Source organism: Chamaea fasciata, unplaced genomic scaffold (assembly GCF_029207755.1).
Source record: "Chamaea fasciata isolate MVZ Bird 193981 ecotype frontalis unplaced genomic scaffold, bChaFas1.0.hap1 SCAF_5, whole genome shotgun sequence".
Lineage (NCBI taxonomy): Eukaryota > Metazoa > Chordata > Aves > Passeriformes > Sylviidae > Chamaea > Chamaea fasciata.
The window spans coordinates 30,430,257-30,452,617 of record NW_027094090.1 but is presented as its reverse complement, the minus strand read 5'-3'; the positions used below and the strand labels follow the sequence as shown (position 1 = coordinate 30,452,617).

The 22,361-nt window shown below is 37.9% G+C and overlaps 1 protein-coding gene across 3 annotated transcripts in view; it reads right to left on the bottom strand.

Annotated features, from left to right (window-relative positions):
* The window catches only part of ARID2 (AT-rich interaction domain 2), a 93,586-nt gene that overhangs the window by 8,244 nt on the left and 62,981 nt on the right, over positions 1 to 22,361 (bottom strand). For all 3 annotated transcript variants that reach the window (XM_066183134.1, XM_066183133.1, XM_066183135.1), the window contains 8 exons: positions 21,172 to 21,268; positions 20,882 to 21,091; positions 20,359 to 20,526; positions 19,250 to 19,325; positions 16,906 to 17,040; positions 16,250 to 16,449; positions 13,049 to 15,882; positions 5,395 to 5,543 (listed from right to left, as the gene is read on the bottom strand). In XM_066183134.1, coding sequence (XP_066039231.1) covers positions 5,395 to 5,543; positions 13,049 to 15,882; positions 16,250 to 16,449; positions 16,906 to 17,040; positions 19,250 to 19,325; positions 20,359 to 20,526; positions 20,882 to 21,091; positions 21,172 to 21,268 — 3,869 coding nt within the window. The remainder of the gene's footprint in view (positions 1 to 5,394; positions 5,544 to 13,048; positions 15,883 to 16,249; positions 16,450 to 16,905; positions 17,041 to 19,249; positions 19,326 to 20,358; positions 20,527 to 20,881; positions 21,092 to 21,171; positions 21,269 to 22,361) is intronic.

Sequence of the window (22,361 nt, the reverse complement as noted above, 5' to 3'; positions counted from 1 at the left end):
ATTTATAAATAGCAAGTTGCAAAATTTTGAAGGGAAACACATGTACACATATTACCAGTGAGCTACCAATAAGTGTTAATATTATTTTTCCAAATCTGATTGCAATATCATGGTTCTATTTTCTACTTAAGACTTCATCAAAGAAATAATGCATGTTAATTCCAATATACCCATTCTCTGCAATACAAGCAAAATACAGCAACAAACTGTGAACAGCTAAACCAGATGAGGTTTATATAATATATAAATATAATAAAATAAAAAATATATAAATATATATATTTATAGAATAGAATCTCTTGTGTTCCTTTTCCCATTTTCCTTCTTCACTGGCAGTCAGACTCAGACCTTATATAAATATCTGATCAACTTGTGGCCCTCCCCTAGACTCATTCCAGCAGGTTCATGTTCTTACTATGCTGGGGACCCCAGAGTTGGATGCAGCACTGTAGGTGGGGTCTCACTGGAGCAGAGTAGATGTGCAGAACCCCCACCCTTGACTGGCTCTCTGTGCTGCAAGCACACATGGTTGGGTCATGTCCAGCCTCTCCTCCACCAGCACCCCCGAGTCCTTCTCAGCAGGGCTGCTCTCCATCTGCTCATCCCCAGCCTGTGTTGGTACCAGGGTTTGTCCCGATCCAGGTGCAGCACCTTGCACTTGGCCTTGTTCAACCTCATGAGATTCCCATGGGCCCACTGCTCAAGCCTGTCCAGGTCCCTCTGGATGGCATCCTGTGCTTCAGATGTGTCAACTGCAACACTCAGCTCAGTGTCATCTGCAAAGGTGCTGAGGGTGCACTCGATCCCTTCATCCCTGTCATTAATGAAGATATTAAGTAACACTGATCCCGGTACAGACCCTTGAGGGACACCACTTGTCACTGATGTCCATCAAGACTCTCAGCCACTGATCACCACCCTCAGGATGTGACTGTCCAACCAATTCCTAATCCATCTAACAGTCCACTTACCAAATCCATCTCCTTCCGATTTAGAAAGAAGGATGCTGCGGGGGACCACATCACAAAGGCTTTACAGAAGTCCAGATAAATGACATCCGTAACCCTTCCCTTATCCTCTGATGTAGTTACTCCATCACAGAAAGCCACTAGGTTGGTCAGACAGGATTTTCCCTTGGTGAAGCCATGCTGGCTTTGTTTGTTGTTATCTGTTCACCAGCAAGGGTACACCTCATTTGTCCCTCCTTTTCTGATTAACGTATCTGTAAAAGCCCTTCCTGTTATTCTTTGCGTACCTTGCAAGGTTCAATTCCAGTTTTGCCAGCTCTATTCCACTCTTTGTCCCCAAGGATCCCACTGACAATCTCCCTTAACAGCTGGAAGCCTGCCTTTCTAAAGTTCAAGAGCCTGACTTTACTCCTTACCTGATCTGTATGTCTCAAGACTGCAAGCTCCACCAAAGTATGACTGCAGCAGCCTAGGCTGCTTCCAATCTCATGTAGACAAATGATATACTACTGTAACATATATAAGCTGGTAAAGGAGAATTGCTGTATTTCAAAAAAACATTACATGAAAACAGTGAATGACTCAAAGCAATGGGGTTTAGCCTATCTTATGTATCTCAGGTATTACAAATTAAGCCCCTTACTCCAACAGAGAAGAAATGGCTGAAAGATTTAGCTGCTCAAAATTCACTTCAATACAATTAACCCAGCTCATCAACACTCACTTAATGCTTGGACCAAAGAGGTCTAGAAACCTAGCTGCTGTCATTTGGGAAGTCATTGCCACCAGCTGCCCCCACACACTTCCAGCTTATGAATAGCAGATCAGTGAGTGCTTTGATCCAGCCACCTTCTTCCACATCCCACTACCCATTTCAACAGTGTCCATTATGCAAACATACTTGCAACTGATGCCTAGGCCTAAGTGTAGATACTGATACCTGAACACTATAAAGGCATCAAAGAGCTAACTTCACTCACAGATAAGCATTACTGAATGCTACTGCAGTAACCACCTGTAATACAGCGATTACCTTCTGCATTGGCAAGAAATACTATTCTCTTTAAAAGCTTTCATCTTTTACATGCCAGTTACCTCTTACTGAAGGGAAGCTGAGAAGGGGAAATACCTGCCTCTTGCCGTTGGTCCAGATAACCCATAGTAGGAAATAAAATGTTTTACATCTACACTAGCTCAACAGTGGGTGTTTCAGAGGACAGAAAGATGTCTTTCCACAATAAAGGGGAATCTACTCAGCCTGGCACTAACCATTTTATGAATAATTTCTGGTACAGATGAAACGAATTTCATGGCCTAAGTGAAATCCAAAACGCAGTGCAAAACATTTGATTCAACATGGCAAGGCTTTAGAAAAATAAAGCTATTTCAGCTATGTTGGCGCATTCACTGTTTAATATATTCAATGTTATACACTTAATCATTGATCTAAAAAGATTCAAACTTACTATCATTTTGCAGAGAAAAACTATTTTTCCTTAAAGAAACACCTAACTATAGTAATAAAAAAACTGACGTACTGACAATATGGTCAGTTCAGTCTAGACTCTTGTTTCCACACTTAATTCATCCATGGTTCTGTTCAACTGCTGAACAGAACATTAACAGCTGAATTGACAGGCACTGGAGATTGAATAGCATTTTCAATTTACTTTTTAAATACAAAGCAATTCAAGAGCAGACATCTGCCTACCTCTGAAACAAAACAGCAGCTTTTAAATTAAGCTGCATACAATTAGCAGTACTTGCAGACAGCTGAAGTTCAAAGGAAAACACCTACTTTCTGTTACATCCTTAATGCAAGGTAACATCCTGACTGACACCTTTTAGAATTTTACTTCCACTTCAGATATTAAATCTGAACACATCTGCCAGAGGCCCATCATTTCAACTATTTGCATAGTTCAGCCTCATCTCGTTGTAGTCTTTAGACACTACTAAATCTGTGGCATTTCAAATCTTGGCCTAATGTTTCCTAATTCAGTTCTAAAAAAACCCAAACCAAACCAAAACACCAACACACACCACTGGAATGTTGCTGACTGGAGCAGCCAAATTAGTCAGCAGGAAAAGCACATACTATTTTATTTATTCCTATTTATCCTGCTTCACAATAAAATGTTTAAGGCCTTCACTGACTTCTGCACTGCATCTTTGAAGGAAGACATAATGCTAGTAATTTTTGAGAATTAAACCAAAGAACATGCATAGAGAAACAGGTGAAAATTACCTTTTCAAATGTGCCTCCTGTCATATCTTTCCAGTTAGCTAGAAATACCACAAAAACACCCCAGTATTCTATCATTCTACTGTGATGAAACTGCCTGCTTAATCCTAGGAAAAAAAAATTGCTAAGGAATTGAGAATGAAACCAAGAAGTGAATGTGAAGTTCACTAATGACCCACTCAAAAGAATCTTCTTGTTTCCCACTTAAACTACTCTATAAAAACAGCTAAGATTGAGAGCTATAAATAAAAAAGGTGACAATTCCAGATATTTCCTTATGTCTGACAGAACCAGGAAGCCTACAGGAGATTTGACAGATGTACTTTTAATCAGGCTGTTCAAAGAATATGAATAAACAATATATATTTGAGGAAAATGCTAACTTAATAGTTTGGTTCTCTCTTCACCACAGAGAACATCGAATGCAATGTTTATCTAAACTGGTTTTAGGCTGGGACTGAAATAACTATTTTGAAGGTGACAGCATAAAAACAAGAGCTGTGTGTCATGTGAACTAAATCCATTAATGCAAAAATCTCTGAAAGCTATTGAAAAGAATGAAATTTAACCATGAACAAAAAGCAGTACAGGAAGTAACAGCCAGATAAACTGAAGCAACAGAAATAATACACTAGACATGGAGTAAAATCTAGAGATCAATGACCTTGTAGCTCTTAACTTCAGTCTCAGGTAAACCTTCTGGAGTAGTATTTTAAGACAGGCTACAAAAAGACTGATAATGTAAGGTAATTTAATAGTACTGCTCCTCCTCCTGCCCCAACACAGCTCATCCTATTTAGACCTGCAATGCAGTTGGTGACTTATACTTTAAAACTGTAGTTCAGCAAACTCTTCAACATGTTATAAGCTGGCAAGGCTCCTGCTTTGACACTGCCCCAGCCTTTCATTTCAACCTCAATGCAACCCACGCGTACCTAGGCACGAGTTAATGCATCTACTATGTAGCCAGCAGACTATGGCACTACAGTTCTATTTATTAGTAGTAAGGGAGGAATCTACAGAGTAAGTAAAGCCTTACATACATTTCTTACATAGAGAAGTGTCACCTATCAAAGAAAGAAAAATCACTTTTAAAGTGAAAATAGTACAATGATTTAAAAAGCACCAGATCTCTATGTCTTGCATTGACCAAATGATCTTACAATTATGTTTGCAAGGAATGAAAGACACAGAAATTACACTTTCAGGTGTTTCATACTAACTGTCATTCAGTATTCCTATAATTCTGTTCAAATGCCTTATTTTCACTATCAGTTCCAAACAGTTAAACTTCTCCATCTTTTCATCCCAATTATTTGAATTTCCCACCAGCTTTCTGTCAAATCAGCTTTATGCTCCCTTTGTCATGCTACAGCAAGGAGGCCTCTCACTCTTTTTTGTACCATCCTGTATGTTATGCACTTTTTTCCCCAGAGTTTTTGATGTGGCTATTTCACAGCTACCTTTTTTTCACCAATCTCTGCCCTTACTCAGAAACTAAGCATATTCACAAACCTAAGTTATTTTAACAAGATACACACACTTTTAATAAGAGTTGTGTCAAGTTTTTATAAGCCTACACCTAAATGTCTGGTAGTTCACTCCTCTCTAAGAACAACAGCAGCAAATAAAAAAAAAAAAATTAAATCATGGCTGTCTAGTCTTAAGGCCCAGTTTCTTTTTACTTCCTTTCATGACAATGGCGTCCTATGGCACACAAATGGTATAATTACCAAAATTAGTCATAAGCTAAATAAGACTGTGACCAGGACATTGAAGTGCAACACCCTGCTCTTGCAAAACTGGAAACACAAGAAAATGTCAAGACGTGATTTGTAACTGCAGTACAGGAACTCATTTTATATTTGCAACACAGAGAGAAGCTTCAGAGCTCGGAATTCAACTTAACTACACAACTTATTTTTTGTTACTGAAGAATCAATATACTGCAAGAAAGTCACATGATACTCATTATATGTTCTGAAGTATAACTGAGAGCAGTTAAGTGTCTTGCCTTCCCCCATCTCATTCAATTTCCTCAACACTTTTCACTTTTTCTCTTCCCCACTGACAAAGTATCAGGTAACTTAAGGAAGCAGAATGGATGGAATTGGTAGAATCACTTTCTATATACCAGCATCTGTTATATATCAGTAGAAGGTAAATAAAGGAGTCATTTACTTTTTACAAGATTGCCACAGACACATGAAGTTCTGTCCAGGTTTTTTCATTTGCTCTGCATGTTGACTTGCTGCAGTGTATGAAGGTGGCTGCAAATTCATCTGCTGGCCCTGTACTTGAACTGTTGGTATCGATGTTGCAGGTGTGCTCTGTAGAAAAAGTTAAAATAATTTTAAACAGGGCTTATTTCTAGACTTGACATACAGTTTAGTGCTTGTCGAAAGACTTTGTTTTACACCTTAATTCACCACAGATGTTTCATTTTTAATACTCTGAACTCTTAATAAGCATTAGTAAGACACAACATGACCGACATACAACTTTTACACTGTAGTACTTAAGCAGAACTTCCTAATATTCAAATAATAAACTTCATGCTCAAATTCAAATACAGAATTATGACTGTAGAGAAATTTGTCAAGGGCACTAATGGAGCAAAAGTTGACATTATTTTTCAAATGCTTTGTTACTTAAGAAAAGAAAAAATCTCATGCAAACTCAAGGCACTGCAGTATCATCAGCAGAAGGAACAGCACCACATGCTCAGAATGCCTGACAATGTTGTACAACTCGTATACAATTAAAAGAGAAACACTTCGGAAAGAAAAATGATGTTCCCCTTGCTCCCCTGCAATATAACAAGACCCTTAACACTCAACTAAAATTATCTTTGAAATTACCTAAAAATATATAATCCCAAACCAATTTTATTTCTTTTTCTGAATAATGGATCCTGAATGCTGAACTTCCCATTTCAAAACAGAGTCTGCGTCAAAATATTGTTTCTCTTCTTTTTTTTTCCTGGAAGGCTCTGGTCAGCAAGATGTTTGTAAAGATGATGACAGCAGAAAAATTAAGCTTTTGAATATTATTTAGAGATGAAGACCTAACATCCTTTTCTTTCCCACTATTTGAAACCAAATTCACACTCGAAAGAGATCAAATAAAATTACTTCTAAGTCTGTGTAAAAATATTATAAGCAAACACTTTCAAATGGTGCACATGTTTAGATCTTTACAGTTCTGTTACTGAGTAACTTTAGATACTCACTACAAAGAAACAAATAGCTAACTTCAATTTCTAACATTTCATCTGCATACTGATTTACATTTTCTCCCTGCTGCTCTCTGTTGGTATTGTGGACAGCAGACACACAAGGTAGTGAATTAATAACTGTCACAGATAATACTACCAATAACATGACCCAAGGGACAGGAAAAAAGCCTGATCAAAAGCAAAACACATCCCATAACCAAGCAATAAAACATGATAAAATTAAGGAAAAACTCTGCAAAACTCCTAGAGCACAACTACTTATGATGCCTGTGATCCATCCACATATATGAAAAGTTGCAAGAAATTACTTGAGTCCATTAGTCAAAACTACAAATTATTTTGAACTCAGCAATGATTTTCACCTAAAGACCTTTAAGCTATTTTAAAAACTGCGTAATGAATCCTTCACAAGGTATCTTCTAACAAAAGGTAAACACAAGCGGAGCCTTTTAATATCAACATCCCCTTAAAAAGACATTTTTAAAATGACACTGCAAGTTAAATAATGGAGCAGTACAGCTTGTTTTGACACCTTCACTTGGCATCCTAGTATCAACATATTCTGATGGTCTTTTATGTGACTTTTTATCCCTGTAGAACTTCTGTCTCATTTAATGTGCTGAAGAGAAAATGAGCTTTCTGAATGAATTCAGTATTTCATTTAATTCTCACCATTCAATGTGTGGTTCATGTACTGCTTACCCTATTCAGAGCAAACCCTGCAATTAATCCAGAATTATGAATTTTCTCAAGGATTTCTCTGGCAAGCTCTCCTAGTGTTATTCAAAGGTTTTAATATGATCTCATTGAAAAATTGTTTATTTAAAGTAAGTTGATCTGAGATATACAACACAAAATGTTGCGTGCTGAAAATGAAAGAGCTCAGAAAGAGAAACAAACATTCAGGACAAAAAGTTATCATTCCGTTTCGCCTACCATTTTTTCCACTTTTTTTTTCTTTCCCTGTGAGAAAAAAAGCTGATAAATTGAAGAGAAACATGTAAAACAGTTGCTGTTGTTTAAAGTTCTTACTGCTCTAGTGTGGAGTAGTTTCACTCAAACTTGGTGGACTCAACTTTCATGTATTTTTTAAGACAAATCCATTGCCTGCCAATCAGTTTTGTTGATTATATTTTTAAATCAACAGGTAAAGCAAAGTTACATTTGCTCCTAGTATTTTTTACTGTATTTTAGAAATTAAAGTTTCACAGTCAAACATCACAAAGCTTTCCTCTCTTCATTCAAGAGATCAGAAAGATTCAGAAAGATCAATGCGTATTTTTGGTTTCCTTTTCCCTCTCTTGTCATGTACCAGTTTAATAAATGCATGACATAGGGGATATCACTAAAATTGCGTATAGCCTTTGTTTTTCAGAAATGAAACTCCTTTTTTCCCCCAAAAAAACACCTAGAAATACTTGCTATGAGCCACCTACTTTACAGTGCTCATATACAACTGATTATGTAAATTCACTTATTTCTTTATAAACGATGACAGACAATAACTTCTCCCTAATGAAGTCTGAAAAAAGTAACATTGTAAAGTCTTTCCTTGGGGTGTAAAGCTTCCAGAAAATTTCCTCCTCTAGTAAAAGCATTTAATGAATCCATGTTTCCCAAGAAAACAAATGCCCAGTACCCCGCTACACTTGAAAGCACTACACAACACCTTTTTGTAATCAAATTAGACCTCTCCAGTAAACAATTTGCAACTGCCACCACTTAGCCCTTTTCTCACAGGATCTTGGGACTGAAAGATACCTCTAGAGCAGCATCATCTATCTCAGTAGGGTTGACACTCAACCCTAAAGTACACAAATACAAACCCCTAATGCCTGTACAGTCTACTTACAGAGCAGACACGAGAGTCTACTTTTAATAAGCAGGTAGAGATTTTATATCTAGATTGGGTTGACTTTAGACTGAGGTACTGAGAGGAGGAGGAAATTCAGCCTGGTCATGAAAACCAAAGTACAACTAAGAGCCTTCTGCTACCTAGAATGGACTGTTTACAAAGATGTTAATTTAATTATATGCACAACAGCTCCTACATTTGGGCACACAAGCCCCCTGTGTGGTAGGAATAACAAACCCCATGAGTTGAGGCCAGATGTAACCTCCACTTAAACTTCACAGAACCAATGTTGCTATTCCCTTTATGCATGAACAGATAACTATTTTATCACGATACCCGCACATTCTATTTAAAAGGTCTACTGTGCCACCAGCACGAGAACACTGTGCATCTCTGTGTGTTGGGGATTCTCTTGACATGTAGAGCCATATGCAGTTTAAAAGCATTAAACTGCATTTTTTCCCCACCAATACATGCACAGCCACTGTAAATAAATGTAATTTTTTTAAAAAAACAGTTAATTGTTAGTAAAAACATTTTAAAGTATAATAGGATTTACAGCCTGATACGACAAAATTTTATTTAGTTTATCCACGATAATGAACATTATCTATAAAAACGCATAAGCTGAAAACAAATAGAGCCAAATCTGTGTGTGAGAAAGGGGTCAAGTGGATAAGTAGGCACCAAAATAAATGTGCTTTTCTTGTTAGATTACTGAAGTTTATGTCTCCTTGCAACAGTGTGCTTCACAAGTGAAGGGCAATAAAAGCACAGAGATTCTGTACTTCACTACTTCCAGCTGAGAAACTCATTTGCTCTGTGGCTAGGAATGAATTACACCTCCTGGAGCTACACACCTGCTTTCTGGTGCATGGTAATTCTCAGCTTTCCAATCAACAGAGAGAAGGAGCAAACAGCCAAAGCCACACTGATTTTGCCACCTAAATTTCAAAACAAGCATGTCTCAAGAGGGCACCCTTAAGAGAAATGGGCATGCATTGTTTGTGAGGGAATGACAGTGATGAGTAAGAAAGTCATTACTTTAGAAGCCAGATGAGGCAATTTAAGTCAGATATGCTCAATTCTAAGAACTTGGCGTGATATCAGAGCATTCCCTTAAATCACACACCAATTGGGACAAACCAACATGGTTATGCTCAACAGATGTTTTGGAGGCGTTTGAAGAGGAGTAAGAAAACGTGGCAAAGAAAAGCATACAGATAAGTAATTGCTCATTTCTTTTTCAACCACCAGTCTAGCACAATGCCTCAGGAAAGCAATAAACCACAAACAGAGAACACCAAAATAAAAGGAAGCCAAAGAAGTACAGTACCAGTTCTGCCTCCTCTCAAGAGTACATTTCATGAGCTTAAAAAATACAGATGGAGATACAAGAACAAAATTGCAGCACCCTGTACATCATGTGTACCTATTCTGACATAACTAATAGAGTCCCCTTTTTTTTATAATGCAAAATACGAAAAGAAATTTTAAAATAATCAATACATACACAGTTATTTCTCAACAAGCTTTGCTGAGGTATACAATTAATAAGGAACAATCTCAGATTATATACACAAGCAACCTGTATTTGTCATATTGGATTTTAATGGCACTTATATGGGCTGTCCCATAAACAGCCAGTATACAATTTTCATAATTTTAATAGGCCATTTAAATTAATGTTTTTCCTCAAGCACACTGTATCATCCTGTTTCAAAGTACTATTCATATAATGAAACAATTTTTTCTTAACTTCTACATTCCCTTAAGGATTACTTAATTTTTTCTTGCTTTCTTTAGTTTTCAGATTGTTGTTCCACTCCTGCCCTATTTGGTCATCCTTCCTTATCTTCAAGCATGTTCCTTTTCTCTTCTCTGTACCTCATGACAGCTAATCCTGTGGTAGTTACATAACCAATACTGTCCTTCCTTTTCTGTCCCCTGAACCTGTTTTTTCAGTCTTCCTGTTTGGTTTTACTTTTATTTCATTTTTTTTTTCTTTTCTCCCTTTCACACTTCTCTGAAATACGAGCTGTAGCTTAAAGTAAAATTTTAAGCAAACAGGAAATCACACACTAAGAGCTTCAGCAGCTATGTAATTTTGCCTTAGTTAATATCCCTAACCCTAACCCTCACCGTTTTTCTCCACTGGATTGTATTTCTAATAAATTTCCACAATGTTTGCAGTAAAAACCATGCTCTCTTTTTTTTCTGCAAGACAGCCAATATATACTTAGGTACTTCAGAGAGGATGAAACAATGCAGATGCTCAAGTGAAAAAAAGTGTTCCGCAGCTGTTGCCCTTCAAAAAAGTCAGGGACAAGGAAGCTGCTTATCAGATGAGGAACACTCAAAATATGAGGGAGAAAATAGAAAATAACACAAGGCCTAATCTTAAATGAAGTCATCACTAAAATTCACATGAATTTCATGAGACTTGAGCTACATTTCTGGATATTTAAAAATACTCCTGAAAGCAGACTTAATATTGGAAATACTTAGCATCTCCTTTTCCAGAAAAGTGATGGCTATTGCAGATGCTCAGCAGCTTTAGAGAAAGAAAAAGAGCTGGCCGGCGTGATTTTGGTACTGTTTATAATCCAACATGTTAATTTTAAAGAAGTGGTGAAGATCTCTGCAAATCCTAATCTAAACTATGATGATTACTGTATCTGAACAGAATACTCTAAAATGGGTTCCACTGTAAGTCCGTACTTGCAATATTATGATAGACAAGATTCGTAAATATATAGACATATGGCTAAGGCAAACAGTTAATGAATAAATTTCTCACCAAGATCAAAACTAATTAACTCATTTCTCCCACATTTCTGTAATCTTGAAGAAAGGAAGGGCATCCTACAGACAGCAGAATGAGCAAACTTTCAGTTAGGGAGACATTAAACCAAGTTCTTTTGATCTGCAAATTTCTACCCAATGGCAAACCCAGCAGGCAGCATTTCTGCTTATATAAGGTAATGAAAACTGTGGTAACTATTAATGATAGTAATACCAGGGATAGTGTAAAAAAGAAACTATCAGCACAGAAAATATCTTTTTTTCTATCATCCCCCTCTAGTATCATGATGTACATTATCAAAAGTAAATGACATAGTTAAATGCATTACTGCCTTCTCAAAATTCTTAAAATCTGATCATTTAGTAGCTGCTTGAGATACAACTGCAAATTCTTTTCAGGTACATACTAAGGGCATAAATAAACATATTCCATTCAAGAGACAGCCACACCATTTTATACTTCAGCCAAATCCTCAGCAAAGCTATAATAGAAATTCAAACTGTGTAACAGCTAAAGACACGCGGCAAAAAAGCAAGGCACAGCTAACATCCACACTACAGAAAATCTAGAATGTTGTCCCTATGCTGCTAACAGGAGCTGTTAGTTTTGATCAAGCTATTTCTATTAAGAACAAAGATAATAACGTATTAAAAAAATACAGGTCTCGCCCCAACAAAACCTAGGTGAAAATTTAGGAGTGAGTTCAAAGACATTCAAAGACATTTTAAGAATTAAATCTGTGCATTGTCGCAGTTAGAAGCAAAAAGTACAGAAAGTAAAAAAGAGAGGAACTTTTAAACCCTTAACTCTGATTTTTGACAACTAGAAAAGTCAAAGGAGTTTTCAAGAGCAACCTAACTTGTCACAGAAAATGAAGCAGCACTAGCCAGCACTTGTCACATTTTGAGCTCTAGGTGTGTATAAGCCCATCGTGTCTATGCCTTCTATTTTGTCAAAGGCAAACAAACCCTCAACCAAAACAAGAAAAAAAAAAGGTAAGAAATAAAAGACCTGTTACTCCAAGGTCAAAATGTACTAACATACACTCAGTACTTCATTTCCTCCCTCTGGTCTGTCAGAACTCTTAACTGCCACACCTACAATTCTATTCCCTTTGCTCCTATTCAGGTTAGGCATGAGAATTTTGGAGAGCGATTTTGTGTGTATGTACAAAACTAAAATAAATTCTAGGGAATGGAGTAACCTCTAACATTAATGTTTTACTAATTAATACTCCTGATGTCCATACCTCATTTCTAGTAAAGTGTTAAGGAGTAACCACTTTCAAAAGGTTCAACAAATTCAGTCAAGGGACAGAAAAGCCCAACAACCCCTCACCAAAGCTTGGCAAACAGAGAAAAAAAAAACCCAAACCAATGCTTGTTTTATTGATAAACATTGCAAATATTTAGTAATTAATAAATGTAAATATTTCAACAAATTTACAAAACAATACCTTCTCCTAACTGTAGTGAACCCACAAAGCAAGACCTTGAAGACCAACTTTAAATGCAAGAACCTCAACTCATTTCAGCCAGCCAGATGCAGGTGTGTTTTTTTCCAAAAAAACATGTTCACCCCTCCACAGAGACCAAGAATAAAATGCAGAACAACAGTGACATTTTTACAAGACCATCCAGCAAATCATTGTTGTTTTCAGAACAGTTAATCCTTAAAGGAAGACAATAGCGAGCAGTTCTTTCCTCACTGTGTATTATCAAGCTACAAATTTTGAATTCCACTACTGTCACTGATACTGAAGAAGTATGTAAACTGTTAAAACTTTAGTCTGTGAAAGAACAGAAAGTATAATTTCCTGAATATCTGAAATACTATGCAAGAGATATCGACCGAGCTCACATTTTCAGCCATGTTATTTCACAGTATTAGTCAGAATCACAGTCAGAATAAACATAAAAAGAACACTGCAACATACCTGTGTGACCATGCTTTGTATATACGTGGTTGGATGCTGCTGCTTTTGTTGAACAGCACTTTCTATTGCTACTTTCGCTACAGTGCTTGGATCCGCTCCAGCTGGCACAGCAACCATAGTTGCACTGCAACCAGCATTGTTGGGGTCACTGATTGTAACAATTCTAACTCCTACTTTATTTGGAATTCCTGGAACAGTTTCCCTGTCATTATCCTCTGCTGGCCTCTTTGCAGTTTTGCATTCTGCTGTGCCATTAGTAGACCGAACTTCGGAGGACAGGGTAGACTGGGACACTCTAGGTCCTGAGTGTGGAACTGCTATGATTTGATGCCCCTGTATAACAGAGGCTGTAGATTGTGGTGAGACAACTACACTTGGGCGTTGCTGAGGCACATCTGAATTCAAACTTGAAGCTAGAGGTCCATTAGGTAAATCAGTGTTGGTACCACTAAGTTGCTGGGTTAACAGTTTCGCAGCCTCCTGTGTACCGCTTACAACAGGTGAACTACTCAAAGTTAATACAGGCCCATTAGAAATTCTTTCCCCTTGATCACCTTTGGCAGTATCTTGCTGCGTGGCATCCAAATTCCCTTGTTGTTCCACTGAAGATATCTCACCATTTCCTACATGATTGGAAGTTTTGTGATTTGGAATGTTTTTGCTCAAATGAGAACAATCTCCTTTATCAAAATCACAGATTCCATTAACTAGGGGCTTCTTCAAATCACTTTTAATTTCCTGTGTGTCCGTTTGTTCAAAGTTCTGCTTTCCAGGAGCTCCGTTCTCACCCATTTCTAATGATGGCCCATTACTGACTTGTGAGCACTGATTGGCCTCATTCTGTGTTTTCCCTGAGTTAGAAGGAGGTAGACTGGAGTCACTATACTTTCTCCCATTTAAAAGACTTCCCACCTGCATTTCACTTTCTTTTGCATCCCCATTGCTGGTGTTTGCAGCTCCTCTTCGGCAGGAAGGATTCTCCATAACTTCAATTTTACGTTCATGAATGTGTAAACCTGTTGCTTCCTTTGCTTCTTCCTCCTTTTGGCAAATTATTTTATCACCTTTGAATGGGGGAGCAGCAGTACACGGTGATTGTCCAGCTGAAGGTGCTTGACTAGCTGGAAGGGTTTGCACCTGTAGCCCAACTCCTGTCTGTGCTCCACTCACTGAAATTCCTGCTGGAGCAATGATCTGAGTTGCATTTCCCTGACTCACAGTTGCAGTAGCAAAACTCGTATTTGGCACAACTGTTATCGTAACCTGGTTGCCAGTAGTCCCTTGGAAAATAGTTGCTGGGCTGTTTGAGATCAACTGGCCTGGCAATATCTGTAAATTAGAAATGGGTACTGTTTGCATTGCCCCTTGGGGCGGGATTGCACCCGGGACGAGCTGAACATTTTGCTGTCCAACTAGCAGCTGCTGAGCTGGAGACTGTCCTTGAACTCCAAAACCTGGTGTCTGGTTATTGGCCATCTGATAAACCACCTGAGGGCTAGGAGCTCTTGCATTGTTAGGTGGAGGAATCTGTGGAGCTGGGAGTATAAGCTTCCCCCCTGGAGTTGAGGGGCCTCTTTTTGGAAGAAGCAGTTGTTTTATCAGGCTAGACTCACCAGAGTTGGGCTGGCCAACTCCTGTATTAGCTTGTTGTGACGGAACTTGCATTTGCATCGGTTGTTGTACCTGTACCTGCTGCTGTGATGATGCTGGTGAATGTTGCTGCTGCTGCTGCCTCTTTACAGAAAGCATCTGGCTAACAGTAGGAGGGGGTCCTTGTGACTGAGGAGTGGTAGATGAAGTTGACATAACTGTAGGGACTTGATTATTTGTAACCGGACCTGGGGACGGTGAAGATGATGGAGTAATGCTCGGCTGTCCAGCCAACTGGACAGTTTGGCCAGCAGGAATAGAAGCTGGGTTAGCAAGCACGATTTGATGAATGGCTGGTGCATATGTCTGACCTTGCTGAGCTGGCTGGCTTACTATCACTACACTTTGCTGGGAAGGTGGTGGAGGCTGCTGCTGTGGCTGCTGCCCCACAGCAGGTGGACCTTGCTGAGATGGCAGAGGCTTTGGTGCAATATTCTGAAACCCTACTCTAGATGTTGGTGGGTTCTGAACACCTGCAATTGTAACCACCTGCCCAGCTGCTACTTGGAAATTTTGAACTGTGGTGGCAGAAACAATGTTAGATGCAGAGGTTGTGACATACTGCTGTGGTGCTATGATGACTGTATCTTGTTGCTGGTTACCCGCAGAGGACTGCTGAGATGATGTCTGCCCAGGTTGTGATGATGTGCTGATTAGCTGTTGACCCTGTGAAACTGCCGAACTGCATGCTGGTAGGTTTTGTACTCTGCCAAATATATGACCCTGAGGTACAGCTTGCTGAATTACCGTAACAGGAGTGCCTGAAGGTATCTGTCCTGGTACCACTGCATGCAGTGGGGACTGTTGTTGAATTACAGGTTGGTGGTGAAGCATCTGAGAACTCACAACTGTAACAGACGGCTGCTGGCCTGTGGCGCTGTGATTTTGATTAGAAGCTCCTCCTACTGCAATAGGAACAGGAACTGCCGACTGAGGAACAGAGCTCTGTATTACTGCGGCCTTCACTACTTCACAGGATATTGGACCTTTATTCTGTATAACAGTCATTGGAGCATTTTGTTGTGTATGAATTGAAGGATTTTGTGGAATTCTAGAAACAGTCTGTGCCACAGTGTGAACACCTTGAATTGGAAAAGACATCTGTGTTGCTGTCAAAGTTGAAGACTGGTTAATAGGGGTCCTCTGATAGTGATTTCCTACACTTGGTAGCCCATGCGGGATTCCTGTGTGAAATAAACACAGTAAAAGTTTGGAAGCAGAGATTATTTCAAATACATTAACTAATGAATTTTTAAAAATCCAAGATTTGAAACTGCAATTCCACATGAAGCAGTTTCTATTCTCAGCTCTGTAGAGTCTGAATTAATGATGCAGCAAAAATGACTGCTGACTGGAAAGCTTATAGGTTATATGTCAAAGACTAGAATGGCACGTAAGGAACTACTGCAATACTATTCCCAACATTACTCAATAAACTCAAAACATGTGGCCTCAACTTCTAACACTTTCAAGCTATGTTCAAAAGCATCTGGCTTTTATTATGGTTTCAGGATCAATGCAAAATACTTTATACATAATTAATTTAAAAACCTGCTGGCAAAGGAGACGAAGACACATCAGGAATTGAATCAACCCGGACAACTGGGGTGGACGAAGTTGGTGGCTGCTGATAGTACATCTGAATGGGAAGTGGTATAGCTCTCCTTTTCACTCCTACCACATGTATATGTGCTTGACCATTGTTACTTGGATCTTCTACTCTCTTCACTGTATGATTTGGAAAGACAGTTCTGCCAAACACAACACAAATCCATGTTAACAAACACAGTAACAATTCTCTTACATAGTTTTTGTTTTACCTAACTGCTCTTGTGTTCAGAGTAATAGAGGGAATGCCTGCATCTTTACAACACAGCAGGATTTTCCAATAGCATGTGAGTGCTCATCACTGAGGACTAGGTGGTCCCCCAGAGAGCTGAGATGTCATAGAACCTAAGTGAAAATTACAAAATCTCAAAAAACTATTTCAGAAAGAATTGGAAGGACTAGACGCAGAGAAGGAACCCATTCAAAGATCTTGAAACAGAATGAAATAAAATTAAAAACTAAAACATTTGTTTCAATTAAAATTCCAAAACTGGATATCTTTCAACCCAGGTAGATCTTTTCTCAAAGAAATCTAAAGCTACTGTATGTTTTGAGAACATACAATTGCGTCTTTATTGCTGCATAAATTTTTGTCTTACCGCAGGCATTTGTAAAATCCAGTTGATGTTAGGATTCCACCTCGAGCTAATTTACTACAAGTAGAGAGGTATTCAGAGTACATTTCTGCTCGAGAGACTGAGCAATCAAGGTTCACTTCAAAATGGGCATTCAACCTGAGGATGAAAAAATAAACTATGAAGCAAAATACAGAGACAGTACTTTTAAAGGGGTTGCTAAAACGCTTCAGTCTGTATTACAGAGACTTTTGAGATCTGCCAACAACATAGAAAATAGCATTTAAGTATACTGTTTTGTCAGACGTCTGTTCTTCACTTCTCCCTTCTCACTGCTTATGAATCAACACACTGGACCCCTAACACTTGTGGTCACTTATACATGCAATATCTTACTGACATACTTATATACATATCATTTACTATCTATGCAAAATTGTCTCTATCTATGCCTTTTTTATTGTACATTCTGCAAAAACAAGTGAGAAAGCATGGTTTGTTGGCATCTCCTTCTCACAGCTCTATTCTTATTCCTCAATGACTCTACCTTTGCAAAAGATAGGCTGAAATCTAACTAATTCTTCATCGCAAATTTTTATCCTATGTCAATGTTTGTGCATCTGAGATTCACTTAGCAGTGAAAAGAATTTATATCTCCTACAGACTTTCCATAAGTTCACAGACCATCTAACTTCTAACATCCCAGGAAGCTGTGAGAAAAGGAAACATCTTCTATCAGTTTAATTTTATTTCTCTTAGATCCACTACTCCAACCCAGAGACAAAGGAATTGTTCTTCCGCAGCAGCAAACAGAGGCAAGTAACAACTCTCACTCAGTGCTCAAATATTGGCACGAGAATAAAATAAATATTTTGTTTGTCAGCATTTATTATACGGTGCTAACACTCTGGAAAACTACACTGCGCTCTCCTTTGTAGAGCCCTACACTCCAAAAGTAACTAGATGAAAAGCCTATCATTACATTCTTTAAGTTGTGTTCTCGCATAAAGATTAAGTGCCATTTCTTCTGCAGCTGTTAGAATTTTATAATTACAAAAACTGAGATTACATTATCCTAACAGAAAGTTTAGGTATTAATTAAAATTGGCATTATTTGACAAGTGACTACCCAGTTGGATATGTCATGTACGGCTGACACACTAACACCGGTACTAGCAAACTGGCGATGTTCAGGACTTGAAACTGTGAAATGGGATCTGTTACCAGTACTTTACTGTCACTGCATTTACACCTCCTACTGAATCTATGCTGGCTAGTAATACATCCAGGAAGGTCAGCTTAAATACCTTGTCTTTTTGCTGCTTTCAAGAGATAGTAACTAAATTTTACTGCTATGATTTACTCATTTTCCCACTTCTCTAAGTAGGAAGCAACGACTAAAGCATCCCATGAAAATGTACATCAATCTAAGTTTGCTAACGTGACCCGTAGAGAGAGTCCAGTTCCAGGTATTCCTGCTTAAATGCCTAAATGTGAAATTTCTCAATCTTTCAGCAGTTAATTATTATGGTTAATAATACTCTGTAGTGTGCAAAGAGAAGCATGGAAACATCACCTGACTACCAAAATCTGCAGTACTTCCCCCTATTCAACCAAAGCTCTGCTGGAAGTATAACTTCGTGATAGCCTACAACACTAAGCTGTGTAAACTCCATCCACTTTATCTTGAAGGTGCTTGCCTCCTCAGTATGACAAAAGATGAATATAAGGGCTGTGAAGGAGCAGAGGTGAAAAGGCCCATCAGGAATCAATTAATACAAATACTTAGAATGTGAGTTGATTTACATAAAAGAAATAGTTCAGAAAGATCACCCGCAGTCTACAGGAGACAGGAGAGACAGTTTCTCTCTAAATATCAGACAATAATACTAGTTGAAAGCAAGAGAATTTGAATGAAGAAGACTTTGATCGTCTTTAACTTGAGGTTCACTACGATCATCTAAGAGTTTTGCAGGGCCTAGCTTCATAATTTGATAATTACTTTTGTATTGATCCAGTAATACAGCAACACATTACCAGATGAAAATGCCTGTGAAACAGGTAACGCTGCTTGACAATTTAAAAAATAAATTAAATCAAGATCAGAGTTAAAAATCAAATCAAATTCTGTCCTAAGAGACAAAGCAGCTAATTTCATGGATCAACAGGTGAAGACTGAATATTCTGTTAGAGTTTTTGTTTTCATACTTCTTCAAAGCAATGACAGAATGGATTTGATTCATACTTTTCAGAAAAATTAGTCTAACAGTAAAGAGAAGCAAACTAGAAAATTCTGTGACACATGAATTCAGTGTTTTTCTTTGTTTTTCTTCTTCATTAATGTATTTGAATAGAGCTATACACTTACCACTGACATGCAAATTTCTCACTGTCTATTTCTACTATTCCTGGAGGTGGAGCAACATGTGGTGCAGTCCTAGAGCCTGTAGAGAATGTGGGGAAGAAAAAAAAAAACAAAACTTGCTGAAATGCTTTTTGTCCTCCTGAATGAAGCACTTCATGACATCCACTGGTCCAGTTTCTCCTATGTTTGTCAGTAAGGATGTATCCAGCTAAGGCAAGTCAAAAGGTACCCAGAGCAGACTACAGATCTGCACCACGGTACCAAAGTGAAGCAGGGCTTGCCAGGGCCAGAGTCACCACTAAAGTGCAATCATGAGGTGTGCACCCAGTGAACAGCTGCTTCCGGATTCATGATCATGATCTCAGTACTTTACAGTACTGAGCATGATTTTGAAGTGGCACAATACTCCAGCAAAACAGGCACAAATACACAGCAATTATTTTTCCAATTCTTAAGTGGATGCAAATACAATGCAAAGGATTTTGTGGCAATGTCACATCAGTTCATCCTATTCCCTTTTGTTCACCCCCTTGGTTGCATTCTCTCCCAGTTATTTACACCCATTCCAGAAATAGCACACTTAGACATGCAAACCAATGTCTGTTGCAACGGTTCTTCCTCAGTAACTTCCTAAGAATAGTTACAATTTGGTTCACATAACAAGAAACTGTTCAGAACCTTCAAAAGTGAGTCCATCTCATCTGGCAATTCTAACAAATACTTTATGTTACTGCCAAATAATACCCAGTGCAAAACACAATATAAAATGGACCTCTAATTCTATGAAAATCGTGGGAAGAATCTACTGGATACTTTTTCTTTCCAATGAACAAGTTAAAATAAGCAATGCGTGTAACTTTCAGAGAATTTTCAGATTAGTAACTGAAAAAAATTATAATTCTTTCAAAGCTTGTTTCACGACAGTTTTGACTAACATAGCTTTGGCTAACATAGCGTATTTGCTTTGTGAACAAGTGTTTGAAAAAGATACATATGTTATGCATAATCTTACAATTATTTATGTAAACTAATCAGAAATCTAGAGAAGATAAAAATCATAGATCATATGGGAAATTTTATACAACAGTGTGTTCTCTTGCAGTGATACTCACCTGGGACACCTGCTGCATGAGCCTGTGAAGAACCATGATCCATTACCTGTGGTCTGACATCAAGTATTCCTTGCTGGGTAACACACTGATGTTCAATGAGCTTTACAGCAGTAAGAGCATCAGGTCCAAACATCTGGATGTCCATAGAAACCAGACATACTAATGTATCTAAAGTATTGAATGTAAAACCAACAATGACATTAGGACAAGACCAATGCTGTTAGAATATACCGAATTTGCTTTGAAATCGGCATGCGTTGAAAGGAAACAAGTTTTTGCATGCTTCTGTAGATTTGGGTTTTTTAAACACACTTGCTGGCATTAAGAAAAAAAAAACACGTCAGAATTTTTAGCATCATCAATTCCTTGAGGATACAATGAATAAATGTAGTAAATTCCATCCCCATGCTGTGTGCTCACACACACACAAGCAAGCCACATTTTTAAGAATATGTCATGGTCAGTGGTTAAGTCTTTTTTCTTACATAAGCAAGAGAAGTAATAGATTTTGCTTCTCCCTTACCTATGCTCTTCTCTACTTTAGCAATCTTTGAGCAGGCCACTTCTCCCATTTCTGTGAGCATGTACAGCACCTCAAGTGCCGAGATTACAAGCAGCACATCTGGTAGTGTGAGATGACATATGATCTCTTTATAGGATTCTTGATCCACATATTCACAAATTAAGACACCATTATCTTCAGCCTTACAAAGATTTGCCAAGATTTCCATGCCTGAGGAACAAATAGAAAATAGTTTTAAACAGCAATAATTACAATTCTGATACAACAAGAAGAATAGCTAGAGCTCTTACCTCTCATTTTTAAAAATCTATCCCTTGACATGAGGCATTTTGTAACAGTGTGGAACATTAGATGAGTAGTTTTGAAATCAACAGGATCCAAAAGAAGCTGATGAGAAAGAAAAAAAAAATTACTAACACTATCCACATAGTGTTAATGGCTCAAATACTTTAATTTGCTTATCAAAATATAAGATTCAGAAGTGCTTAAGTGCAGCACATATAAATTACACTCGTGTTCATAATAACTGAACCCTGTAAGCTTTTGATTGTACCTAGTATTTTGAGCCCTCTCCTCCTCTTCTGCTCTGAAGCAGCAATCTAATTAACACCTTCCAGTGCTCAGAATAAGGAAAATAACTTTATTCTCAGGCAGCCAACAAGATACACAGATTCTAATATCCAACAAAGACCAAAACTTGAGTAATAACAAGTACTCTTTCCCAAATGCTATCCCAATCATTTGTCTTGTTTCTACTTCTGCTTCTCAATTAGCGATCTTGGACATAAGTAACATTCTCTCTCAATTCAAAGAAGTTAGGTACACGGTAAATTAAAAACACCATCTTTTCTTTCAGTATTTAGTAGTGGACCAAAACTTCCAGCCTTATTCTCTGATAGTACCCATTTTACTCAAAACAACATGCTATGTTTTAAAATAAAAGGACCATTTGAATACACTCTCTATAAAAACCATGTCATTTTCTGCATGACAATATGACATACTGAAATAGTGTATTTTATAACATTCAAACCTCTCTAAAAAGATGCCTCACGTGATTCTGACAGCATACCCAGTGGCATATGACTAGTTTACACAAACTGCAGTACACAGGACATAAAATCCTCTACAACCCTCTTTCTTAAACATACTATTTTGAAGTTATGACTAAAGGTTATAATTATAAAGTGAAGAAGCTAGCATACAGACTGAAGAACTTAACAAATTCCTTTCTTCCCTCTGGGAAACTAAACTGAAAATTATATGCTATGAATATCTTCTATCTCCGTACATCATCAGCCTTCTTCATGTGATCCTATTTTAGCAAACTGACACATACAGTCATATTTTAGTTTTGGCTCTGAATGCTTGTTTTCAATTTGCTAATTACAAATTCGGAGAATAATTTATTTCCTTCTCCAGCCAGTGATAGAGGAAAAGAAAATTATTTCATTAACATGACTGCTTTTATCAGTTTATA